Here is a 27,895-nt window from a genome sequence, read left to right as displayed (position 1 = left end):
AAGTTATGTGAACTTGAGCACGCTTCGTCGGCAGGACGTTCTACCCGGTACCCTTTGGTGCTTAGGTGGTCCAGCTTCACATTACCTTGTCCAGATTTGTTTGCGTGTCTCGGATGGAACTCTACCGTTGAGTTTTTTTGATAGTAGAACCAGCCAGCCCGGGTTAGATTTCTTAATAAAGATGGTTAGCTACTGCCGCGTTTTAAAGACGATTGCTGTCCCTGTACTTTGGCTGTACACGTTGCAGGATAAATTCTCAACCAGTATAACTAAGAAATATCAACTATATTTAGCAGTGAGATACCGTCGTAACAGCGTCGGGGGGCAACAGACTGCACGTTTTGCTCCCTATCTCATAAACGGTTTTCATGCAGAAGGACAGAAGTAATATTTGTTTCCCTATCTGTGAATTATAAACCTTTTCCGAATTGTGTTGTTGCCCTCAGTCGACAGACGAAGAGACCGCTTCATAGAATCCGCTTAGTCCAGCTAAAATAGCTATGGTACACATTTATCTAGTTCGATTGCAACGCACCCAAAGCAGACTATTTAATCCACGATTAGTTTTATAACAACATTGATCGTTAGCGTATCTGTTGTATTGAAAAATGTAGATTTTATTTATTCGTCCGATTTCAGTGCTACAACTGACCAGTAACTCCGTAAATCTGCAGTCCGATCTATGCCACTATAGATAGTAACGAGGGTCATTCCTAAACAGTCGAATAAGGAAAAAATGATAGACGTCTAGTCGGGGGACGCCCTAAACACTCGTAGACGAATCGCTTCTACGGGCCTAGTCAAGCACTTTTGCAAATTTGATTCGATACTCATGGTGGCTGTTCGTGCGTCATCTGTATAAACTATGTAAAGCAGCTATAAAAGACGATTATTCAGCGTGCCGCGAAGAAAACGTAATGCCATCGTGACAGCCTAATCAATTTAAAAAAATTGCCACCCTTTAATTAAATAAATAGTACATACTACGATCAGTGGGTTGACTTATTTATTGATCGTCTATTTGCTGAGATAACGCAAAATACTCAGTACACAGCTGTCAAGCAAACGCGTAAAAATGACTAGTTCGCTTCTAGTGAGCGAGTCGTATGGTATCGCTATGTCGTTTAGTATGCAACCCTTATGGGAAGATAGAAGGGCTAGCCATATTAAATGATGTATGATTTTTAAAATCCTCCTTACTATTGCACTCTAACGAAAACTAATAAATAATTTAATTTTATAGGGTTCTGAAAATGCCTCTAGATATTATCTGGTATCATGGTGTCCGTAATTGTTACCGCTTAGTTCGCTCATTTGTTCCTATGGATCTCTTTTATTTCTATTCTTCCGTGAGGTACGTAACCACAAGGGAGCTACTATGCGAATATGTTGCTTGTTCGCTAATTTCTAATGAAAAAGATTAGTTTCCATAAAGTTACATTTGGAAAAACTGTTTGTTCGGTGTAGTATACAACCTCCAGAGGTGGCCTCTACCTACTACCACTACCGCAACCGCATTGTGTAACTTGCTACTGTTATTATAGTTTGTGTCCTAATACACAGTCATACCATCTCTATATATATATATATATATATATGTTGCTCTATAACGTGTTGTTGACTTAGGTCTATCTCAATATGTGATAAGGGTTGTTATATGAGCTAGAATGTTCAGTACCCGCCTTAGTCGACTATATAGGAGTTACCGCATTCAATACACTGACCGCAAGCTTTTGCGAGTTGTTTGTCTTTACAAATTTCTCTGCTTTTGCGTCGTCTTGTAGTCGTAAAGACGAAACGCCGAAGACTGCTCATGCTCACAGGAGGACTGTCTCTTATGCAAAACAAGTAAATACTCCCAATTTAGTATTGGTCATATCAACAGCGTCGCCTACATATGACGACAGGTTATTCGAGCTTCAAGGGTTGACAACCTGTCGCTAGATCAGGAATGGAAGATAACACTTTCTTTAGTCACAAAACAATTTGCGTGTCTAGGGTTGACGCGTGGCCGTCACTGGACTTCAATCACAGGTAGCCGAAAGGATGTACAACCAGCAAATTGAATTGGCAGAACTGCCTATGTCAAACGCATATCAGAACATGGAGAAGTCTCAGATCATTATCACTGGTGAGCCCGTTCCATGGCAGGCCGTACGAAACTTCCTACTATTGAATTATGTTGAAGTGCTAATTCCTCAGGCCTTTCACTGTTTAACTACAATGCTTTACTGATTACTCTTAGATCCTACACACGTTGCTCTAAATGGTGCGTCCCGGTTACTTCTGCTGTTCGCATACGGCCGCCAAATCGTCCAACATTATTTTATTTCTGCTTTCTCTCATACCAAGTAGCTAGTGCTTAGCGCCATCGTTCGTAATTAACCACTAATTGTCGATTTCACATACGTCGACTTCTTCATCTTCTTTTTGGGTGCTATCTGGCTGGGCTTCCTGCCACTCCCTTGTTCGTGTGGCTTCTTCCGGAGAGTCCTGGAGCTCCAGGTCGTCGGCTTCATCGACGGCTATTGTCACCTCGTTGTCGTCGGAGTCGGCAGGGGATGCCGGACGTATCGCCAACGGCGGCGGCGACCCGGAGGGCAACGTCATCTGAGGCGCAATCGAAGCAGCGGCGGTAGCTAATGCCGTTGAGCTAGACTGCCGAAGAAAATGTGAATTCCACAGGCCCAGCCAGTGAACTGCGAGACGGGAGTGAAGATCCAAGTTAAAGCGAGTCGGATCGGAAAAACTCGAACCTGTTTATGGATACAAAGGAAATTATTAGACTGAAAGCTTATACAACTTCACTACCGAAAGCCGAAGCGATAAAGCTAGTGTCGTTATTCTCTTATGATAAGTGCGAAGTTGTGACGACGCACAAATGTCTGTGATGCAATATCTATTTATCATGTCGTTGTTCCACACCGTTCTTTTGCGTTATCCCTAAATAGGTTCTACGTTCACTAGATGCCCTACAACTAGACATCCGCAATGTCCATGTTCTCATAGCTTTTTGTTGCTTACCTTGCGTGGTAGACCCGCTTTTGGCATCGCCCACTGCTGCCGCCGCCGCCGCCGCCGCCGCCGCTGTTCCAGGTTGCTGTCGCCGGGCCGATTGCGGAAGCGGCTGTTTTTGTTGCTGTTTTTCCTGCTGTTGTTGAACCTGGAGGATTGCGTCAATAGAGAAGTTCTTCGAATTTCGCGCTGCCGATGAACCGAGCTGATGTCCGAGGGAGCCAACGACGATTCCGGCAGATGAATCTGAAGACGCCGGCGATCGAGAAGACCGTTCCTCACTACCACTCGTCTGAGGGTGAGGAAAATAAAAGTCAATAATTCTTATTGTAGTGAAGAAAACTGGGACTTGATTCTCATATAACTGAGTTAGTATTACATGTGAAAAGATTTAGCTAACCAACTCTGTCGCATCTCTGACATCATCTATCATGTACACATATTTACAACTGTACATTGTAGACTATGTGATAATTTATTGATTACACCTTGAGACGTCCAAGTTCGCTTATCTGATATCCTTTGATATTATTTCCTCAATTTGAACGAACAAATACGAGAGTTAAAGTTGTATGTCTAATTGACCCGTTTATCCTTACCGACAGACTCCGGATGGTAAAATCGTGAGCCTGACTTGGAGCTAGCGCAGCTAGTGAAGGACCTAATGGGCCAGAAGTCGGTGGTCCTCCTAAAGCTGCTCCGCGCATTAAGAAGAAAGGACTCACGAACGGACCATTTCGGCTCGACAGCGGAAGAGAAGAAGCTTCTGTAATGAAATGTTAGTACCCGTAAGGGAATTAGTTCGATATTTTCTGATGTTTTTAAGCACAGCTATCATAGCTATGCTTCGCCATTCGTTCGCATACGGATATGGAAAATACCTGTGTAATTAAAAAGTTTTATGGACAATTTTCCATCTTTTATTTAATTACGCCCAGCTTAAAGTCAAATATATTCCTAGTATGGTACATTATGGCAGTATCCAGCTGTGGAGCCCAGGTACCATTACAAAGTCTTAGCATACTGGCACGTAGTGCCTGTAACGTCCGTTTCTGTTAAATTTCGATATTCTGGCGTCTGAACCGATCGGCATAATTCGGGCCATAATATAAATGTTCGCTGCACCTTTAATCAGCTAAGCTGAACTCAAAATGGAGCTAACTGGATACAGAGAGAATCGTTTGATTACAGTCCGTTTTTGTGTTTCCATCAGGTGAAGATCCAACTGTCCGGTGCTATCGTAACATCGCTATCGAAGGCACAGATGCCTTCGCCCTACCCACCGTACAATTCGACGTGCCCACTTCTGTTTTCGAACTTTCAAACATCATAAGACCAGAAAACCTATCTATCTTCAAATCGCCTACAAACTGCAGTTTCGAGAAGTCTTTTCTTAACGTTATCTATAAAAGGAGAGAACCACATTGTACTTAGGCCTCTAAAGCAGATAACATTAAAGTGTATACATTAATTTCAGGTGAACAAAATGCTCACCGACTTTTTGCTGAAAGCTTACAAATGTGGGCTAATGCGGGTAGGGCCTCGAGAAACAGTGCTCGTATGTTTTCGAGGACCGAAATTAGGGTCAACTGAGTAACATACATCCGGTGTACGATTCTCATCGATTCCCGTTTCAGCTGAACATGCCACACACGTAGGATCCAAATGTCCTTTAAAAGGCAACATCTTCCAGACATTTGATGTTTTTAGCGAACAAAGGCCTGAATATACACACATCGAGCTGTCATACAGACCTTGGCGTATGTCCTTTGATTTCGAAGAAGCTACGCGGCGTTCAGTGTACGTATGGCGTGCGACATAGATTTCTTGGCAAGATGTCGGCTAAGGCAGCAGGGATATGGCAGCTGACTGAATTAGTTAGAAGTAAAGATATGTTTGACGTGATGTTTAACCTGTGAGAGAGCCGAGAGGGATGGCGCATGTCCAACAACAGGTGAATGACGTTTATTCGCGGCGTATAACAGGCCCAGTAAACTGACGTGAAATAATTTAATGTAGAACACTGGACTTTTGTTTAGATAATGATGGTCTTAGTAACGACAATGAGAGTAACAACAGCAGGGCTCCTGAGTTATCCTCGTAATGAGCAAAAATTACCTTGTACCAGGGTAGTGCCCCAACTATTTCTGAATAGACATGAAGCAAAATTTCTCGTGATAGCTTCATCAAAAGCAACTGCGCCTCCGCTTGATGTTTACTTCCCCATTTTTCCTCGTGGTCTAGGGAACGAAAGCGCATTCTCACTATGAGACGCATGTTCTATACAACAATGGCAAAAACAACTTTGCTTATTCTCGAATGGAGACGTTAATAACTGAGATCAACTTGTCTTTAACCTCCAGGTGAGGAGGATCTAACAGAGTGATGGAATACACAACACGACCCTACTGGTGACCTGCTAAGGAAACGGTAGGTCATGATAAGGCGGCGCCATCACGATCCACTAATCCCAGGCACAGCAGACCTTTCATGCTCAGAGATTGCTAAATCGTCTTCATCCGGTGAGCAGTAAAGAAGAGAATATGACCGAGCTATCGTGCGGCAAATTCACAATTGGGTGTTTCATATCGCGCCTACTAGCAACATGAAAGTTAAAGATTTACCAAAGTTCCCAGTAGGATTGAGAAGCAGGTATTACTGTTTTGAGGAGCTCGTCAAGCGACCACCGGAACGTGAAATAACATTGACATAATTTCATTTTCTCTGTCTCGCTGATTATTTGCTACAAACGCATACAGTCAAGTATATAAATAGTTAACGGGATAGCTAATAGAGCTAAAAGGCAGACAGAGGCGATGTACGCTCCATTAAAGCAGGTGCTGTTGCTCTTATGAACCAAACTTTATTATGCTACAAGTTGTTATTACGGGCAAAAGTTTTCATGTACGGAAATTGTAACCATTTAACTTTAAACCTCACTCTTCGTCTGCGAAAGCTCTCCATCAAATTAGATTATGAGAAAAAATATTTTCTGCCAACATAGGCTTATATAACCTTTAGCCTTTTGCGAAATTTTACAGCCTGCGTGACCCTGTTTGAATATTTATTGAAGTCCGTTATTGTAAGGTTGAACCCTATCGACTCGAATATTCATGCAGAAGCCGTACTTTCCATGGCGCAACGAAGAAGGACCGATACGAATTTATTTCAGATATGTAAAACAGACATTTTAATCTACCACATGTAAATGCACACCATTGCTATAGGCTCAATTACATAATTCACAGCACAGATTTAGGAAACGGTTTAATCAGTCATAAAACAATTCAGCAAATCGGCAACTATTATATATTTAGTACGATTCTATTTCCGTAGAAATTTAAAAGTAAGATTAAGCTTTACTGGGAAAGCGGGAATAAGATAGAAGCCCCTCAGAGTAAAAGATTTCACTTGTTCTCATGGTGACATAATCTATATAACCAAGATAGAGCAAGGTATAGCGTTCCCACTAAAGCCGGCTCGCTCGCTCGCTCGCTCGCTCACTCACTCACTCACTCACTCACTCACTCACTCGTAAAATTGCCGCCTTGCGCCTTCAACACGTGTCCCAAATACCCCCTCACTTGCCCCGCCTTCGTTTTCACTTGGCCGCTTACACGCAAATGCCAAAGGAAATGACAAAGTCCTAAACGGTAGAAAAGGCTAACGAAGTAGCGATTCTCAAGAGACTTGCCAGGAGGACTGTGTCAAGCTGGGTCAATGATAGCCAATCAACGCAGCGGACTGACTGACTGACTGACTGACTAGCAGAAGAATCAACAATCTCGGACGAGGGTGCCAAAGTCAACAGAACATGCCACTGAAATAGAAGCGATTGAGGGATAAAGCGGGCATCCAAGCAATATGATAAGCCAATCAGCGACCCATTCTTGTGGAAAAACAGCCGTATGTGTCAGCAAATGAACATTAAGTGCGTCGTTTGGTAGTGAGTAAAGACGCTGCAATAAACGATGAACAGCGCCATGGAAACGACGAGTTTTAAACAGGCAAGACAAAAAAAATCTCTAATTGCCAACGCCATAGAGTTAATTGAGAAACAAGACTTTTCAAAACAGGCCATTGAGAGCCTGCTGTGTTTGTATTTCTGTAAATCAAAAGCGTGTTCGACTTCCAGCTGGGAAACAAACAAATCATTTATAATTCAATAAAATGCGTTGGTAAAGCTTCGATTAGGTCAGCTTTTTCAGCTATCACCTATCCTACAATAGAAATGCATGTGAATTTTTCCGCTAGGGGATCTTAATGGCTTTTAGTCGTTCCCGTAAGCGTATACCCCTTTTTCTAGACGTAAGGCATTTTGTATCAACTACTACATTTTACGAACAAATTGTTGAATAACGCACAGTCACTCCAGCTGATTACCAGACCGGAAGTCGCTTTATTAAAGCGATCGTGAGATTCAAAGAAGGCGGCAATAAAAATAGTGGGAATAATACTTGCAGCCACATCTATACGACAAAACGTCTTGATCAAATGGTTAAGTGTCAAATAATTTTTGAGGCACAAATCATCTAAAAATGACATAGACGACTATGCATAAGATACATGTTATATATATATATATATATATATATAAATTACGTATCATATAATATTTATATATTTAATAACAGTATTACATGAAGACGCCACATTCTGTCGAACGAATGTCTCAAGGGAATACACTTGAAGCAAATCGCTTGAACAGCTCAATTGTAGCGAGGGGGTAGACAGATCTCCGACGATCAACGAAGAATATGAAGTTCTGAGGGTCGTCCACACATTCTATCAGAAGTGGCGGCACGTGCAAAGCGTCCCGCCTCTGGTGATGTAAGCGTGTGGTACGGATACCGCGTTGCCGCGGATACCGAGTTCATTGAGATCATCGCGACCTGGCTAACTCTGATAGCTACACCTCAGTGCGTCCAGCAGGTCGGGCGACAAGCCTGAGCTGAAGAGCTGAGATTAGCTTGATAGGTGAGCCTGCTGGACATTTACACACAACGCCAACTAGAGCCTTTACATTTGAGGGGTGTTCAGGCGTCACAGCATTGTGCGAACTCCAGAGAAAGGACAGCCGTTACGATGAGATGTAACCTTGTTTAAGCTTGACGAAATATGGTCGACCACTTAATCCTGTCTATACAGACTGAAAGACTTTTTTTCAAATGGATGCTTGTATTGGGAATGTTGTGTTTAACGAAGTAGGAAGAGTACACAGAAAAGATATTAGCAACCTGCTTTAATACATCTGAATTTACTTGTGTCTTTTTCCAGTAAAAAAAAATTATATAGTAAACAATTAAACCACTATAACTCGAAATCAAAGCATATTCAATATCTCAGTAAGCTTTAGTGACTCAATGAGAATTAGGGAACTGTTTATAGTGGCCCGGCGCTAGCCGGCCCGAAAATGCTGTATTTCAAGTTCTATCGCTACACAAGCTAACCATACGTTTTCGAGGCAGCAGTACAGTTCATAGTTACAACTTTCTCACATGCCTCTACTAACGCAGTTTTCCTTCTTTAAAGCAGTTTCGTCGCCAGCGACGTCGTACAGAGCGCTTACCCGGAACCCCAGCCATCTCCCTCGTATCCTGCTGTCGTCATAATGCGCTGCCGCGGTTCTTCGGCTCCGCCCCATCCTTCGCGGCGCACTCGACCCCTCTGACGGCGCGGCCAAAGGACGGGAGACCCGAGAGATACACTCCCCAAGTGAGAGCTTACCGCCAAAGTTGACTTTACACTGAACGCTGGAATAGGGAGCACTACGCCTACCGGCAGCTTTGGCCAGATTCGCTGCCAGACTGACCGGCATTGTGCCAGTAACAGCACTCTTCTTTTCTGGGACATCAGTTAGTGATGGGGAAGCGAGAAAATGGTGCCGTTGACACAGTTCCCTAATTGTGGTAATCGGTGGCACAAACGGCCCTGCCCAGTCCGACAACGCAGGCGACGAATGGCGTACCATCGTCAGTCATGGACCGTACGGCCCCTGCTACCATAGGTGTAAATGACTGTCAAGTCAAGCGTTTCCTGGGAAATCAAGTGGATCAAGGAAGAAATAAAACTGGCTTGACAAAACAGCAAGATCCAGGGGATTAGGAGCAACGTCCTTATCCGTCAGAACACTCAGGTTAGCAAGCGTCTAAGCTGCTATAACTGCAAAAGTAGCAACCATAAACGCAACCTAAACTCCAGTAGCATTCTCCACTTATACTTGTTCTATCCGCTTTTCCTTTGACTCTAATAACTAATTACTGTTATTGTTATTATATAGGATACAGTAGGTCTACTTTTCAACGGTTGCTTTTTAGAAAAACATGTGCGATACTCAATGCAATGCGAACACGCTGATTAACGAGGTTGGTGGGGTTTTCGAAGGCAACACCTTGGTGTATAGAAACCGATTGTGGTAATTATATATGTGTATAGCTATGAATACACGATAGGTCCCTTGCGAAACTTTATCGATTAATCTGATCCGTTATTGAGAAAAGAAAGCATTTTACCTGCGCTTTGTGGTGATGATACAGAATTTCTAAGGTCAAGTCCCGCGAACGATTGATCCTGTCGTTCAACAACAGCGCTCTGCTGGATCCGTTTCAAGTTATATTGTCTCCGTTGTCCGCGTCCTAATATCTGTAAAGTTCAAAGTCAATATGTATGAAACAATGCATAAACTTCTCTAGGTTGCTTTAAGTCGCTGAGCAGAATAAAAAAATATAGCTGTTTTATCTTCATTATTTGTTTGTTTGTGTTTAGCAACTTACAAACATAACGAGAAGAGTCGAAACTAGAAGCCAGGGCAAGTCAGATATCAACAAGACGAGACGGTGTGGATTTTACGTGAACGTATCAGTAAAGAAGTTTGAGTGTAAATATAAGGTTAAATCTATTGGCTGTGAACCAGAAATGGAACTGAATAAGATATGAGTAAAACTTTAACTTGTTACAGGAGGTGGATGCGAACATTTAGCTTAATAGCGTCGCCGCCCGCGTATATTCGGGTCATATACTCGTCGGGGTCATGTAATATAACTGAATGTAACGTTTTTTCTTCACAAAATGCAATTTGCATTTAGTCAGCTTTTGAAAATGCAGCTTCGAAGCAGTCGAAACTGTTGTACAAACACAAAGCGGTTATTTTACATGTTTTTTTCCTTTAACAAAAGTTTAATGAAATGCGAAAAAAAAAACAAACGGTAGCTCAGCTTTTGGACTTTGGACAAAGGAAAATCCCAGGAAGGATGAATTCTATCCAGTTTTTGGCCCGTATGCATCTAACAGACTGGGAGACCCTGAGATCTCTCGCATCTAAAATGAGCGTTTCGTTGCTAGAAACAACAAGGTGGTCTATATAAGTGTCTTTTTCCCCTATATAAGTGATTTTTATTTTCTCATAAATAGTGAAACTACAAGCATAGAATATGACTCGTGCGTCACCATGGTGCCTAGCAGTTCCATACGTGTGTAGAAACTTTTCATTTCAATGGCAAAATGCATTCAATAGAATGGCCGTTTACTTGGTACGGAAGAACGCTAGCAAGGTTAAATAATATTCCTAAAAAATAGAGATATAACGTACAGAAAGTACAATTGATCATCATAGCCATATCGCAACCGGCTCTCGCTTAAACATAGACGCAGTTCTTCTGTATGTCTTGAGCATCGAATAAGAATGAGCTATGATTACTGAGCTCTTAGTTTAAAAGATGTTTCCGAAACGCACCTTAGCTCTCTGATCGTGTTAATAAATACATGTAAAGGTTTTCGGACGACTAGATCCGTATTTTGGTTAGAGGTCCGAAGACACATTCGCGCGCTGCGAATACCAGCCCCTTTCTATTACACCAAACGCTTAACTAATAGTATATAACCAGCCATAACTATATGCTCGCCTTTAGTATTACCTAATAAAATAAACAAGTGCCTGAATAAAATTCGATTGGTTAGTCTCAAGCTTCAAGTAACGAACGTTTGTTAGCAACGTATGTATCTTCGATAGGCAGTTATTCTTTTGTTCAATAAAATAGTTGACTTTCGCCCCTTTAGCGCAAAGAAAAACACCGAATTCAGCGGTTAAGCGAGCTTGGTCGAATTGTTTCATTTTGATTTAACAATAGTGCATTATAGATGTATCGCTGTCGTTCAGTTAGATAGCCACCTTTCCTTTTGGGCTTCCAGTAGACCCAGGCTTAATAGAGCCGGTTTCGTAGAAACGTGTTAAGATCTTCGATACGCAACCGTGTGATACGAGCAGCTGCCTCGAGATATCACATGGTCGCACCTGTAATCAGAACTTAGAGTTAGCGCTACAGATTGCATAGCTCTGGAAATGCAATTTCTTGATTAATGTTGCTTTTAAAGTGCGGCAGGCAAAAATTTACATATTTAAAAATCACACATGCATTTTTCGCTATACACAGCACAATGTAACAACACCCCTGGTTCAGTAAACACTACATATAAGGCAGCAACTTATATTACTGCTAGTTTACATCTATGTATAGAGGTACGTACCCCCATAAGAGCTAGCTCCACAATTCTTCGTCTTATATAGTCAGGAAGTGGGCGACCGTTGATGAATACCCCTCCGAGCTGATTAATACCGGCTTGGCCTAAGAAACAGGTTTTTGTGTGTTATTCGTCACTTGCGGTACCTATCACTTATTAGATCACTGAACCCCTCAACTATACTTATTAAACACAGACGCAAAGAGGGGATAGAACTGCAAAAAGTTGAAACTCGCTGTTCCTGCTTTAAACAAAATAACAATCGTATGCCGACTGAAAATATAAATAACTTCTTTTTGTATCAGAACTTCGATAAATATATGAATAAAGTGAGAAAAAACAAATATATACTGAAGTGGCCAGTAATGATTTTCTCCAGGTGCACTGCAAACATATATTTGTAGAATACGTTAGCTAGCTATAATTATCATGATCGTATCCCTGCCATTCGGTCGAATCTAAATACCATTGAAAAATGCCACTAAATGGTGTATATATATATATATATAGAGGATTCAATTTTAGACAATACCGTAGGAAAATATGGAAATATTATAGGCAACTGAATCAAACTCAAGCCCCATTCACAGATATTACCATTCGTCAAATGCCATTTTACATACTGTGTTGTGAAAGGAAGTGAGAGTTTACTTCTTTCGACCTATTAACCTATTCTCCTAGGCTTCAACGTATCGTAGCTACGCTTTAAATCACGTATTTTCACTTCCCCAAATAGGTTATTCCAAACGAACGATGCCGTTATGCTGTTCAGGCATATTTGAAAGCGCAGAACTCGGAAAAAGGTCGCTCTGATGGCCGAAAAGTTGCCGCACAATATTTGGCTAGGACCTGATCACAAAAAATAAATTTTTTCTCTCGCTGAGAAATTTCGCACACCCCCTGTGTATACCTTTATATGTGTTCACACGGCTCACCAAACCTGTTCCGTTGCTATATCTCGAATGCAGGAAACATGTGACCACAATGTGTGTTCTGGGTGTTGGACCAAGGTACAGTTTACGAGCCAGCCAACCTTCAGATCAGCACCTCCATTCTCATTCCCCAATCTTCGACTTTAGACTTCTCCATCCCGACTTCAGACGCGAATTTACCTAGCGCAAATCAGCCATTATAGTTCAGCCTCAAAAATGGCTTCGTTTAGAGCTTAGCGGTAGGTGTTAGTAGAGCCTTTCGTCAACGAAGTACGGCGGACACCGATTGCGAGCTAATAAATTTTAACATCTATATATATATATATATATATATATATATATATAACAGCGTTTCGAGGCAAACAAGTGTGCTGTTGGGGTTATATATCGACGGTAGGCGGCTGTAGGTCACTCGTGGTACTTGGCTGGACTGGTCAATGAGCTGATTCTGTGCGGTACTATAGCTAAATGGACGGGGGAGCTTAAATTCGACCTAACTCGGATGCCGCTTCGCACTTCTATGTTTTGAGGTTTAAGCGGAGTTAGCTACTGGCCGGGGTCATTTCTTACAGTGAAGCGCTTCGTGTCAAGGCGCGGTGTGCGTTTTTTGGACTTCACGACTGACCGCACCTCATGAACTTTATGAGGTGAACTACTTGTTTAATGGGTGGATTAAAATATGTTCGCAGACTCAGCCGCTGTCTCCAGTCTTCAAACCTCAGCTGACCGAAGCCTTCTGTAGTCCGGAACAGGGAAAATATAAGTATTCTTGTAGGTGTTTACTGTGTTTCCTGCAACCGAGCGCACAATGCGGTGGACGAGAATTGCAGTCGGAGCCTGCAAAAATGAATAGCTGGTCTAGTTGCGCCATCGGCAGATGGGGGCATTACTGTACACAAACAAACGTGATAGGACGAAGCACGTACATATCAATGTTGAATAGGTCGATTTTAGGCCGATATTTACAGTAATGGGTCGCAATACCAAAAGCACGTGGCCTATTATCAGGAACTGGTACAGAAAATGTGAACCGAAAGTGACCATTTTTGTCGGACTCGTGTTTTTTTAACGTTTTTCGACTGTATTTATATGCAACTTCAGTTCCAGTAAATTATTATTATACTTGCGAATTGTTTGCAGAAAAGAAAAATATTTAGAAATTAACCGAATTAAGAAGACTTATTTATCATGGTATGTTCTGTTTCTAAGAAAAACGTTTCTAAGAAAAAATCTGCTCAATAGACATGTTTGTCTACAAGTTTTTTTCGCATATCTTGGCTCAGTCGATAGAGTACATCAGCACGTTTAGACCGCTAATTATCTAGATGTGTCTATAGTTTACGGCTGTATTTAATAACATACAAATGTTCGATATCGCTTAGTTATTTGAGTCACTTCTGTTACTGTTTTGTACGATAGATGCCGAGCATGTAACTCATTTGAACAAGATTTTTACTAATAGCCTATCAATGAAGGTTTTTTTAGAAAGGACAAGCATTTTTGCTAATTATGTGTTATCTACTACTATGCGTTAGAGACAAAATGCAGGAAAAAAGTCTCATCGTTTTTCAAAGATTTCGGTCTACTTCGCACACGTGTTCCTTTACCTGAGCAGACCTTGATCATGGGCATTCATCGCTTCAGTCAATACTTTGCCAATCGATTGTTATTTCCCACTGCTAGATAACTTAATTTGACTCTATTATATAGCACAAACTATTTACCGAACGGCCAGCCTTATACGCCAGCCCCCCAAAAAAATAAGTTGGATTCAAGGGATCCTTAAGAGTAGCCGATATTATAGATATCAATGTATTTTTAGGAAAGCAACGTCAAAGGATAGTCACATCTATACGATACGGTGAATTCTAAATTTACACGTACGCATTTAGCTAGTTCGTTATACGTACAAGTCGGGTGGGGCCCAATATATTTAGTGCCATCCGCCTCGTATTGGGCTAACGGTGATGAAAGGACTACCTAGTCAAAGCTAAGAGAAACTTGACTGGTTAGAAACATAATTTAGCGCGATAGGTCATTTGGGGTTAAGGACATGTAAGTTACCAGATGAACTCAATTAACCTAAATCAATACCGATAGAGCCATCAAACAGCGCCGAGTGTGGAAGTTTAATACCGAAAAAAGAACACTGCCACTCAAGATTAGATTTCCACTCACCGAATATAGGTCAAGATCAGGCCCGCCATAGGATTTGTCCACGATATAACAAACACTACGCATTTTGTGTGAAATAAAAGAAGTGACCAACTCAGTACTGTCAATGGGGTTCCAAAAATTGACCTACCACGTATCGTTACATGCTATTTGCGGCAATGAACGGTACATCGATTCATTGGCATACAACCTATCGTCCTGCCCTGGAGTTGTCGGACCGCGCTGGAATGGTCATTTGAAAGCAGGACGACATCGATAGGGTCGAAATTCTTCTAATCTAGCAGCTTTTTCAAGCCCTAAACCATTCAGAGTATGATCTACATTCGCTAATCAGACTTATTTATCGTATCATCATTCCTTACTGCAGGTAGCTGACTTTATATATTTGAGACACCTGCTGTGTTCCCCCTATTTACAGTCTATTCAATCTTCGAGTCTAAAACGAGATATTAGGTATTTTTTGATGAAGTTCAGTTGAAGCTAATCTGCCATTCATAGCACGGGGAATTCAGGTAACAATAGATGGACTATGGCGACGCTGTGAAACAATGCTATCACTACAAATCCTATGTGGTCCAATACCGATTCGTGTATCTACTTCAAAACCACCGCCAGCCCACAATTTCCGATCGAAAGGACTCACGATTTAGCTAGTATTCATGAGCGGCAAGCAGCGCCTACACTCAAGTAGACAACTAGCTTGAAGTTACCGTTAGCTCCTACTTGGCTCGAAGGTAGGCAGATGCTAATCTAGCTTCTCTAACGATCCATCGCGATTCTTCTGCCCTCAATATGCCTTTTCTATCATAACTGGTCCCCTTATCGACCACTTCCGCCTTAATGCAAGCGACCCACTAGTCCTATAAGCAGGGGCCTTATCGTGAGTAAGAAGATGCTGCTTAATCATGCGAGGCGACAAAGTCGGCTTCGGTTTTATTAAGGCTCATTTAATCCTCGATTCGTTTGTTCGATGGTGGGCGCTGGTGACTGCAGTGGCAGATGACCCCCTAGAAAAGCTTACGTTTCAACATTCGAGTCATCACGATCGAGGGCTTGTAGATACAAATACAAATCATATCATAGTCATCATGGCCACGACACTAGATGACACCAACATAACAAATGAGTGGATTTCATTCATACGTTGGCAATGTTAAAACTGATTGAAAGCAACATACAGGAAGTTTGCACTTATCGTAATCTCCGTCACCCCTCTGATTCCAAAAGAAATCACTAGCCAATAGGGAATAAACATTAAATAGAACATGTTTAAAAATCGCTGAAATGTTTTTCATTTCGGATGATGCGGCTATGATATAAACATTTGCGTTTGGTGCCAAAATTACATTATCACCACATGCTACACTGCCTCGTTCTCGGCTTCATTTGTTTTCTTCATCGAGAAAATGGCGCGGGTAAAGAACGTGTGCCTTCAGACAGTACTGATTTATAATTAACTCTCTGCTGTATCACGTAACTCGCCTAAGCAGGCGTTTAATGATGCAGTAAAAAGCAAACAGTATGTAATCATCTTTTTTTTTTTTTTCAAATAAAACAGGTGTTAGCATTGGGTAAAGCAGCGCGAACGAGAAAATCGTTGATGACAATAGTGGCAATCGCGTCATAAAAAATAAAACTATTTTTTCATTCGTGGAAACGGTCGAGAACTACAGTTAGTGGGGTCCAACAAATCAAGCTGAGTTCAAAACAACTGCTACAGGCTACAGGGTACAGTATACAAACAATCTAAGATCAATTGAATTGCGAAAAAGATACGACCCGTTAATGTTACTAGTCGTAGCTAATTATCAAGCAGAAATGCAGCCCGTAACCAATTACTGAGCGAAATCTGTTTTTGACGCTAGTACAGCAAGTACGCAGAAGTACCGTAATCGTATGTGTAAAAAAAAAAAACCTAACCTAACAAAAATATTCCTCGAACTAAACAAGAGCTCTAATTAAAAAACAACAGTTTTCAATGGCGCCCGACTAGCGCCCAACATATATAGCCCATGAAACCAGAAGAGTGGAGATTTATATACCCCAATGATGTAGCCTAAATAAAAAGCCTAGGACGTAACAAATAATATTCTATCACTTAGCTTACGGCTTAATACATCGATGTTTAAACAGCTCGAAATTACTATTCAATAGAATAGACATTGACGCACCGCTATTATCGCTTTATTTCGAACCTATTTTTCGCTAGGAAGGCTTCACCAGTAAACTACTAGCCAATGAGCTCGGACCTTTTAAAAAATAATGACAAAAGACCGAACGTGTTCTACTTAGCTAATTTTACCTGTTTTATTGTACCCAGTCCAGATGATGTTAAGAAAACCTACGCAGAACGTTTACTAGCTCATATTCCTATAATTAATACCGAACGCTGGTTTGCAACGTGTTGAATTATAGAGCGAGTTGTGAAAATATTGATAAAGTCAACCTCAAAACGAAAAATCCAAACCATCTCAATTTCATTTCGCACGAAAACGCACGAAAACGTGTAGGAAGCTTCAGTCGCCTATTACAAACTATTTGCAAGAAAGGCTCATGCCTTATATATATAGTCCACTGTGACGCCCTACGCACTCCACAAGCATTATTTATTCCAAAAAGTAATTTACAGTAGCAGGAAAAACTTCATTATTGATATGACGACCATGATTACGAGAATAGTGAACTATGCAAGCGCGTGATATAATTCTGATTGTGATAGCAACAATAGGTATTACGGCTGTCATGCAAGACAGAACCAGCCAAACTGAGATTCGTTCATGAATCCCCACTATGTTCCCCCCTCCCCCGCCCCCCCGCCGCCACTGAGATCCCAGCCTGAGTCTAGATTGGTTAGAAGGTACTCGAGAATAGGCTCCGTCCTCTTCCCCAAAACGTCTTTATCGATGAAGTACACGGTAGACTCTGCTGCTAGTATAGTGGCTAGCCCTATTCTTTGATCCGCGGTCGTTTTCACCGCGGGCCTTAGCCTTATTCGTCGACAACCGTCGTTCTCCGTTCTTTACCTGTCCTCGGCGTGCCATATATTTCTGCACACATAGAAAGAGAGTAGTATGTGTGAGGGCTAGCAAATCCCGTCGACGCGCCGCGATTCCACCTGCTCCACTGCACGCCATCTAAACAGCCATACAGTTGCGGTACCCTGTTTTATCCGCGCATCGGCGGAGAGACTTCATCGGGCGCAGCGAGAAGTTCCGCTCCTACCACAAAATGCTTCCATACATAGAATTCGAGGAGTCATCAGTATTAAAAAAAGTTGGTTGTTTCGTCTTATGAACAACTCAATACGGAACATTTGCATCGCCCCGTCTAATAGAAAGCTTCTATTCGTGTATTGGATGCCAGCGTTAATTTCTGCAGAGCTGCGGTTAGGATCTTTCAAGCAGTGGTGCTTTTTTCAATGCGACACTCTTCGCTGTAACCAGGGGACTTTCTATAGCGGAATAGTGAGGGCGGGCAAGACAGAACGCAGTGAGTCACCATGCTATAGGACGGTAGACAGAGACTTTCAGGTCTGGTGCTCGGCATCATATCGGAAGCCACTGCCTTGTCCTGTCATTCGTCTGCCTACGCCCATTTGATCGGGTAGGGTCGCTATTTTTACTGTGCCGAGTATGCACGCAACGCCTGGCGAAATCGAGTGAAATTGGCGTGGACGCCGATGAATTCGTTCTACCTGCCTCGTCTCTATACCACGAACAAGGTCCTTGTGGCCATAACTTCCGACACTGCTGGAAGACTGGCCAATAACAAGGTCGTTAATCTATTAAAGTCTATCGGTCGGAACACAGCCTTTATTCTTTGCGAAGACGACAATATAGTAATGTAGATATCCTGGAGGGATGATAAGATCACACGACGCACACATAATACAAACGTAAAACAATTTTTTCTTCGTCAAAGTTTGGAGAGGTAATAGGGTTACCATGCTATCACGTTTATTCGATTGGAAAGCGTTCTTTTATCTTATTAATTATGCAAAGGGCCTACGTTCCGACAGCATTATATATGTATGTATATGTGTATATATATATAAATAAATGTTTCTATAACTTTCTTTTAGCCATTGTATTTTTTTGAAAGTTAAAAAAAAGTCAATTGGTTTGGCTACTAAGGCTAAAATTTGTCGGCCATGAACTGAATTTTATCGAATCTACAAGTCCATGTTTTAGAGAGCTCGCGTAACAGCTTCAACCAAGTACCACTATAGCGGCACTAGATAGATCGTTCGTAGGAAATTATACAATACCTTATAAACGGTTCCGCTAAGATTTTCTAAATAGTGGAGATATTTCTAAAGGAAAATGAACCCATTCTTTAAGGCAATCCTTGAATTTGAAATTTATTCGAAAGTAGCCATTGCGATTTTCGGTTTCAGTTATCAGAGGATGCGCCGAAAATGTATCTATCAGAAGGAAAAAAGGGAATGTATATCTTGATACGCGACATATAAGTTTTGATTCACTATCATTATGTTTATATAACGTATTTAGAGACAAACTTCAAAACGTTTAGGTTATATATATATATATATACTTTCCTACATAGCGAGGGTGTTATTAAAAGCTGTCGAAGAAGATTAGATTCACCCTGAGTGATATCTGTAAGCGTATAGCTCGTATTTTACTATCGTATTGTACGACACAGATACGTGTATATAATAACCCTCGAATAAACTAAAGACTGCTGTAATTAAGTTTTTCAGTAATATCACATAAATGCACATATTTTTACTCTCTATTTTCTCTTTAACTATTGCTAATTTCATCATATCGACATTGTAACAGATACAGATGAATGGATGAAGCCAAAAGGCACACATACTTACATGTAAGTATGATTCTCGTCGCATCTATTATTGTTGTTATTATTATTATAGATATTTAGTCTCTCGGTGTACAGGAAATTGACCAATGTATTCCTCTATGCTAACACGAAAAGCAGCAGCAGCACTGCGTAGATATGCACGCCTAGTTGGCAAAAAAGTACTAGGTAGCCTATTTAAAGTAAGCCACCTCTTTCTTCGCCTTCTCTTATGGATTGTACATACAAGGTTCTGTTGGTTGGTTGGTTGACATAGAGTGTGCACTACCCGTGGAGTAGCCAGTCATTATAACGGACGCTAAGAGCATGTATTAGCAGTGAATTGAGGGTAGAACGCATAGGACACCAAAATCAGGCTTGACTCGACTTGTTTCGGCCTAAGAGCTTAATCCTTCTCCACCTTTCTCGTCTCGCCAGAACAGACTACATATCTCTTAGTCCCTTTTGCCTGGTGCGGGTTGGTACCAAACTACCAGAATCACCATTCTGCTGCCACGACCACCGTTCATTTTTTTGGGCCTTCCTCAAGTCGATCGAGAAGGAGACAGAGCGCCAAGCCGCCTCGCCAGAGACTCAAGACGGCAAGAGGCAATTTGACTTGAAGAGCGATTTAAGGCTTACGAATCGTGATCTCCTTGTACGATGGCGAAGCCACCCTCTCCCACAACGCAGCAGGCAGCATTGCACCACATTGCCTGGTGTGGCCTGGAGCCTGCTCATTTCTGTTCACGTTCATACCTAGAGTGATCCTCTACAGCGGCAGCAGCAGCAGCACGAGACGGATTATACAGCGTCCAACTGCTTCTCTCACAGGGGAAGAGGATCACGAGATCGGCTGGCTATCTGCTTCGGCCGGTACGGGACGTGTCCCCCGAGACAGCAGCGGGTAAGAGGGGTTATACGACGACAAAGCAACGGAATGTACCCCTTATTTCCTATAGCTGCCTTACGTTCTTGCTTTGGGCGCGCCAGCGTTGAGTAGCTGTGAACTGGAGGGGGGCTAGCCGGGTCCGTGGAGAGGTGCTCCTCGCTGATTCTCGACTTGAGCTCTCAGAGCGCCACTTTTGAAGTGTGGAGAACGTTAGTAATGTAGTGCCATACATCGGTGAGTATTCTTTTTTCCTCCGTCTCCCCCCTCCCTTCCCCCCAACAGACAGGTTCTGTTTCTACTTTTATCGCTGGGTAAAGTGTGGGAAATGGGAGTCCATGAGGTCTGCTATTGTGGCACATTGCTTGATCTTAGTTGTCGACGTTATTGTTGTTATTGCTGCTGTTGTCGACATTTCCGTCGACGACAACGACGATTACTGCTCCTTCGTGTCGGCTTAACTAAATAGCGAGAGGATTTTCTCGCACCTGCCACACAATGTGCTAGGCAGGTACGCTTCGCTGTACTGTGCGGATCCCGATTCGATGCGGCGTAGCGACGCCGAGACACCGAAAAGATGGAAAGGAACACAGGGCATTCGGAGACTCCGCTGTTGTCGCTGGCAGTCGCTCGGTCAGCTACTCAGCCGGAGCGAACAGGGTCTGCTCTCACGAACAGCGTACATCACTGCTGTCACGTCTACTACTAGATACTGCGAGTGCTGCTTACTTGGTCCTTTTGAAGGAAGGCTGACAGTGCTATGTCCGCTGTCGCCTCCTGGTTCGTCTCAATCCTAGCAGGCGAATGCATTGAGAGCTTTATAGGGAACCCGTCCGTATAAGTGCACCACTGACAGAGATCACTGCATGCGCAGCACTTACAACTATGATGTCGCCATGGCCAGCTGACACATACTTCTTCAAATTGTTTGAGTTCTTCATTTCCACATATATGCAGTTACTTTTGACCAGCATCATATACTTAGAATATGTCATGCATTAAATATTATTCTCTACCGTAACGCACGCATATATATCCTTTACGAAGGTAGCAGTGCTGAAAAGCTTCAGCCCTTACCTTAAAATACGATAATTAAAAACAAGCTAAACTTCTTAAGCATAAACAGCCTTTTTTCTATGAGCATGAAAGGGATCGCTGCTACTACATAATAAAATCTTTTTATTTGTATCAAATCCAATATCTTTGATAGTGTACTAGTTCGTAGCATCCGAGCTTCTCCCGAGCCTCCCCAATATATAGACGTATTAGCGTGTTCAAAGCTATTTGCGGTCGGCCATTTCGAATAACCTAGAAACTACTCAGCAGTAGCAGACGAAACGTGGCTAAACTATACATAAAGTCTTTCCTATATACGACTAGAAACCGATTGACTATAATCAGGGAACAATAAAAGCACAGTAATAATAGCAAAGTTATCGTTTAGCGGTGAAAAACAGAATTAAGTGATTACGGTGCTATTTTTCGAGAATAAGAGCTCGCGTGGGAAAATATATATTTATATTCTACGGACAATTTACATAGCTACTGCAAGCAAAAAACCGATCTTGAAGACACCATTGCCATAAACGCGGCACGAGTCGATCCTTGCCGTTTACCAAAGAAGAACTAGGCAAAACAATGGCGTCGAATAAAAAATAAAGCCAATTCGGTGACGGTGCCGAATAGCTTCGGGCGTCAACTGATGTTCATGTTTTCAGTGAATATCAGAAGCATTTGTTATTATTTGTTTTTTTCTCAAAAACAAGACGGTCAATGAAAAATATTGATTTCAGTGGTGACTTTATCCCCCTAACCTCTAGGCTCACACTAGGTTTTTCTGTTCTTAGATTTTAGGGAGAGTGATAGGTGACGAAGCGTATCGTACCGTCGATTCTTTCAATTAAATCGTCGTGATTGTGAGTAAATAGCTATTAAGAAACTTTATAGCGTTGACTTCAGTTCATAGACTCTAAAGGGGACTACATCAAACATGTACCGAAATCTCTCTAATAGCTCCGGGCAATCAGATATATATATATATGCTAACGGAATTTAATGAAATTATAACCCCCGTTGGAAATGATCGAATAACAGTTAACTCAGTCTAGGCTTTATTTCTGCTTATAAATAGCCTCATAAAAGATCCAATACAAGCTACTTCTAAATCATATGTATGAAGGCTCATTGGCCGATTGTACGCCGAGGCAGAACGGCTGTATCGGTTCGCGATCGTAATCGACAAAACATTGCTTATTTCAGTACAAATATAATTTGCGTACGACTAACTATATTGAACACTGAAATCTGTTTGATACTACAACTATCGTAGAGCTTTTGCTGATGGGGGGCATATGAAACAGGCCATCACTCACCCCACGTGGCATTTCGAACGCTTCGTGCAACGTGTTGCTTGATCGGGTCAGAAAGGCAAAAACCTATTGTTCCCAACAATTTTTCTCGTAAGCTTACTCATACCTTGCTCCAGTTAATCTACCTTTTTAACCAGTTTCTGGCAGAGTGTCATTGTTGTGTCTGCTAACATTTCATTAAATCTCACATGGGATTCTTTCTACTTATCCGCTGCTGTTTCCAACTTGGGACGGTAAAAGCGGCGACCATTCAAGAACTCTGATTTCGATAGATGACTCCTTTCGCCATGGCGACTTTCTATGTAATTTCGAGCCCAATGATGAGGATATCCGATTATGTCCCCGATCTCTAGCGAGCTCCGCCGTGGCAGTTTGATGCCGTCGAGACGTTATCCCGCCTTTCTAATAGAACTTTTCTGAAGACGATTGGTTTCTAATGATCACCGACCAACGACAGGTTCAAGCTGGCCGAGGTTCTCAATAACGTCAGTATCTGTGGACATTTCGCAAAGAAGGTAATGCTGTGCTAGAGACCATAGCCCTGATTTTTGAATCCTCTTGGTGGCTTTTCCCATTCACACTGCGTTGGAAATCGTCTAAGGTCGAGTCTCAAATTTGCGGCGGGAGAATCTTATACCAAGTTTAGTTATGAAGACTTCCTATGAGTAGACAGTGAATGTTAAAAAGGTCGATGCTTCATATACTGCTTCATTTATGGATCAAAACAACACATGCTTACTGCGTGTTAGCTACATACTTTTGGAAACGTCTCCACGTTGAAGCATGGTGCAACTACGAATATTGCACACGTAGCTACTCTATGCTTACGAAAAAGTCTCTTTTGACTCTCGCTTCGTTTCTCGCTTGCCGATGCTGTCAAAATAGGACAAACGTCACGTTCTATGGAGATTTAAAAGTTATTCGCACTGGTCGACGAGTGGACAGAGGTGGCAATTAAAGACGTTATCCTGCAGCTGTGCCTAGCAGCTGTCATATAGTAAGGCCCTTCGCTACTGGCTCTATCTTAAGAGGACCGTCCCGCTATCGGCTTTCATGATTGAAGGCCAGGTGATGCTAGCCTAATGAGTCACTAGCTTCATAGCGTTCATTTCTTCGGCAATCCCTCCACTCCACCTACACACACTGAAGAGGGGAAGCAGCTGTGTTCCGATCACGGAAACTTGTTGCGTTCTGTATGTCACTGCCGATGTTTACCGATCGTTTCCGATGCTGGAGCTGCTGAGACGCGTATGGCCAAGACGTCTGGCCGAAAATGGTGGTGATCACAGCTAGAGATGAACTTTTCTTGGGATCAACACTCGCTTCACTGCTCGTTGACAGTTAACACTCAGCTTAGGCAGGAACCGCACTTTAATTATGGTAAGAAGAATCCCACAACCGTTCTGGTGGAATCTAGTTTAGTTATAATGCTTGCAAAAGCATCATTGCACATTTTTGAAGAAGCACTGGGTTCTTAATTAGTAAGTTCTAGATCACACGTGTGAGACAAGTTGTCTAGATTGCCACTGCGTGAAAAAGCCCAAGGCCCCCGCGACATGAAGAATGAAATATCTCTTCCCATGTATCTCATAGCGGCTGCTTACCCTTTTGCAGTATGTCTCAAGCAAGCGTAAGAGGAGTTCACCTGTAACTAGATTGCAGCGTATCACCATTACAGACCCGCCTTGCTCTTCGATTCTTTCTCGCTGCGTACGTAGCTTCTAGACATATCATCATCAATAACGACTATACCTTCGTCGAAATCGCTGCCAGCTTTAAACGTATCTCTGATTCGCTTACGATTTGGTCATTCGCGCACGGCTTGCTCAGCGTTGCGTTAGTCAGACATTCGCTTGTCTGCGCATTACCTGACATAGTGAATTCTTCAAAGCGGGATTCTTCTTCTAGTAGGTGCACTGAAGATTGCTGTCGCGGGAACTTGAGTCGTATTTTAGTAAATTTCGAAGAACTATTCGCAATCATGTGTCAGCTTGTTGTGATTATTGATGACAGTAAAGCAGGTAAGCCTCGGGCTCTGCCTCCAGCCCACTTTTCCCATCATGGCTTTTCGGTCTTGCTAAGCTGTTCCGCTGCCCCTCAGTACAGGCTCGGCGTCGACGGCGTATATCAGAAAGATGCTTTTTCAGACAAAGAATTCTACTCTAACATGAGATAAAGAATGGGTCACTTCATAGTTTTACAGAGACATCGACACAGAGAGCATCCCTACAACGGTCTTCTCCAATCCTTGACGTGTGTCTGGATAAAGATAATCATGTTCCCCGTCATTTGTTCACATCCTGGCCTGGGCAGGATGGTTCAGACACACAGTGTCCAATTTGCAAATAATCAGTTTCCGGGATACTGTTCATCTACTCGAAGTGAACATTCGTTGCACCGACTTGAGTTTTTTCGAAAATAATTTGTAAAAATTTCACATTTTTCACAAAACTGATTGTGTTAGGGGACGACGACTGTTGAATAATACGTAAGAGCAGTGAACCTAACTATATCTTATTGGCATTTTCAGTAACTGCAATAGCCTCCTCTTAGTGGACCTAGCACAGGCCAATTCTAACTGATATGCTTTCGTGCTTATTGACAATAGCGGATATCCTTGCGTCAATGATAGCCAGTCGTACTGGAATGCTGTGCACGTTGCACGCAGATATGAAAACGCTCTGCTCCTGCCGCGCAGATCTTTATAAACTAATGAGTCAGTTTACGGTCGCCCCCTAGGTACACTTATTCAGTTGTATTGCCCTTGTCGCTATACAGTCACGTAGACAACTTCGGTTCTACGATTCAATCCGGCCTCTACGGGAGTGTCTACACAGCTTATGGGGAAGGTCTGATTGTCTTTTTGGCGTAGGCCCAAGTTTTTCCATGCATGTTGTGTGGGGCATAATATTTTCTGCTCGGATGAAGTCAATCCATCAGGAACAATAAAAACGTATTTAGTATTGTCGTCACTAACACGTATACACGAACTTCATTAAATCTAAAATGTAGGAAGGGTAGGATAATTATATCTAAATTGCCATTATTTAATGAATATGTTCTAACGATATCGACATGATGTTACTTCAAATAGCAGAATGATCTTATAATAAGGCTATGATGGTCTGAACAAACAGGCCCGCAGAATGTCACAAGTGATCAGCTGAGGCCTTTACGTGGACAAACTGCTTTCCGCACTTTTATGTACGAATTTTTTACGAAGTCAAGGTGCTTATCGTATAAGGCTCTCTAGATTTAATCGACTTGTTTGCAGTTTCAGCATATTGGCAATCTGTGATACAAGCCATGTTGAGCGGGTGTCACTCGCAGGATGCCGATTGTTCTATACATTCTAAACGAGTGATGAAACAGATTTTTTTTTTGCCATTTTTATTAGAAGAAAACATTTGCGTAAGTATATAATTAAGTAGCACAATACCTCTCAGCTTATTAGCAATGCTGCCGATTGTAATAAGACCACTGAATTGCCAAATGAACATACCTCGATTACTACTGGGATCAAGTGCTCATCGCTTATGTCACTTATGTCGACTGGTTTATCTATATCGAAATTTCGATAATTATTATTCAGTTGTTTAAGTCAATTATCTTGCTTGTTAATATCTTGAATATCCGGCCTTTGATGAAACGTTGTTGACACTTACGCCACGGAACTGATCTCGAAGGTTTTAACTGTAACCCTATTGTTCCGTCACTAAAAGTCTGCTCAGGAACTATCTGTCCAATAGTAATTATTCTGACGAAATGTATAAATATATTCGATAGCACGGTCTGCCAAAATTTGTAACAGCACTCGATCTACCTCGCCATAAGGACCACGCAGATGAGTTTCGTGCCTGTGAGAGCTTACAGGCTAGAATGTCTCGTGTCATCATTTTCTGCTCTTCTGAAAGCTTACAATTAAAATTTTCTATATACTTGCGCAGTAGGTAAGTGGCTATAGTTGAACTGCCATAGGTTCAAATAGATGATCTTCACTGACTTGTCTCAAGACGTTCACCCTTACGCTTACGATGCTTTTCAATAGCAATGCTCCATAAGGATATTCTCCGGGAGCTAAATCCACTTCGTAATTGTTTAACAAAAACGTTTGATGGCCAGAAAAGCACGCATACGCATAAACTTCATAAAAGTAAACGTATTTTAGCAGAAGAAAATCATTCGATGGTGGAATATCGCACGATCGAGCCGAGCTCATGTACGACTAAAACAGATTGTAAATCGTGTATGCGGTTGCAATTTTCGAAACAAAGTGATACAAATTCAAGTTGCTCTATTTAAAACAGCATCATTCAAAATTGAACTAAGTTAGGAGAAAACGAAAAGCCAGATTTGAACAACTTCTGTTGAACAACAAAAATTACCTTCTCGTACCTAACCGGATTCATTTTCAGAAGCTACCTTTAAATGATCCCACTGAAGTAACGTCAGTATACCTCACTCTAAGTTCAACATAAAGAAACTTTCAAGTCTGCTGAGTACTGATTTGGTCGACTACGTGAATTTTGCATGCGTGTAATAGATGGATCAGACTTACCTGAATGTGGCATTTTGCAATTTGCTCAGGACTATGAACTGTGAGAAATTAAGAAGACGTTGTGTTCCACTAATAATGACTAAAGTAAATATTGTCTGGGATCCCTTCGCTTAGATTAGTGCTCGACTCTACACACGCTTTCTGACGAACTTGCACTGTTTTAATTTGCATTCAACCCGAAGTTTACTTTTGGCACGTATTAACTCGCACTAAACTTTGTTAAAATGCTGAAACCTATTTTCCTTCACATTAGGTCCAGTTTGTTTGTAACTGAAAACGCGGACCCACATAAGCCGAACAATACCGAGCTGACTAGCAGCCGAAATTTCTCTCAGGAGAACGCAGAGGATGCGACAGCGTCTCGAGCCGTCCCGCCGTGAGCAACTGCCGTACCTTTATCGCAGCTACTATCTTAACCTTTGCCAACGGGCATTAGATGTACCAGGAGGTAGAAGGCAAACAAATTTTCATTTTGAAGAGCATGACATTTTGATCTCCATGACCGGCTCTCGACGGCGAGCACCGCCCACAGTGAAGCGAAGCCACACCCCTGAACCCCTAGTGCATGGCGGCGATTGGCTGCGCCACTACCGAACGCTTAGCTTGGGGCGACCAATTG

General features: G+C 42.1%; 1 protein-coding gene and 1 long non-coding RNA gene across 13 annotated transcripts in view; one reads left to right on the top strand and one right to left on the bottom strand.

The window, feature by feature from the left end:
* LOC111255283 (uncharacterized) overlaps nucleotides 1-27,895 on the top strand; it is a 58,105-nt gene that overhangs the window by 12,567 nt on the left and 17,643 nt on the right. For 4 of the 12 annotated variants that reach the window (XR_015319706.1, XR_015319701.1, XR_015319702.1 and 1 more), the window contains 5 exons: nucleotides 3,037-3,313; nucleotides 3,621-3,793; nucleotides 4,229-4,969; nucleotides 5,379-7,022; nucleotides 8,551-9,758. This is a non-coding gene — a long non-coding RNA (uncharacterized LOC111255283). Of the gene's footprint in view, nucleotides 1-2,951; nucleotides 3,314-3,620; nucleotides 3,794-4,228; nucleotides 4,970-5,378; nucleotides 7,023-7,649; nucleotides 7,993-8,550; nucleotides 9,759-9,780; nucleotides 11,888-16,197; nucleotides 18,720-27,529; nucleotides 27,667-27,895 lie in introns of those variants that run through there. The other 8 variants (XR_015319711.1, XR_015319712.1, XR_015319703.1 and 5 more) reach the window with 8 other exon arrangements.
* LOC111255281 (uncharacterized) lies at nucleotides 593-27,534 on the bottom strand. Its single transcript, XM_022817076.2, has 7 exons — nucleotides 27,277-27,534; nucleotides 11,539-11,636; nucleotides 11,183-11,305; nucleotides 9,528-9,657; nucleotides 3,615-3,781; nucleotides 3,025-3,307; nucleotides 593-2,756 (listed from the first exon to the last, which is right to left on the bottom strand). Exons 1-7 carry the CDS (start codon nucleotides 27,287-27,289, stop codon nucleotides 2,389-2,391), a joined length of 1,182 nt encoding a protein of 393 aa, XP_022672811.1. The 5' UTR covers nucleotides 27,290-27,534; the 3' UTR covers nucleotides 593-2,388.

The sequence above is a fragment of the Varroa destructor genome, unplaced genomic scaffold (assembly GCF_002443255.2).
Source record: "Varroa destructor unplaced genomic scaffold, Vdes_3.0 BEIS01000001.1, whole genome shotgun sequence".
NCBI classification, from domain to species: Eukaryota; Metazoa; Arthropoda; class Arachnida; order Mesostigmata; family Varroidae; genus Varroa; species Varroa destructor.
This window is presented reverse-complemented; position numbering and strand designations above follow the sequence as displayed.

What these genes read in the sequence shown, in the direction of transcription:
- LOC111255281 (XM_022817076.2), bottom strand. An exon ending in CTGGAAGCCCAAAAGGAAAG is followed by an intron (nt 9,658 to 11,182) that starts GTGGCTATCTAA and finishes TGAACTTTACAG; the next exon opens with ATATTAGGACGCGGACAACG. An exon ending in TTACCATCCGGAGTCTGTCG is followed by an intron (nt 3,308 to 3,614) that starts GTAAGGATAAAC and finishes CCTCACCCTCAG; the next exon opens with ACGAGTGGTAGTGAGGAACG.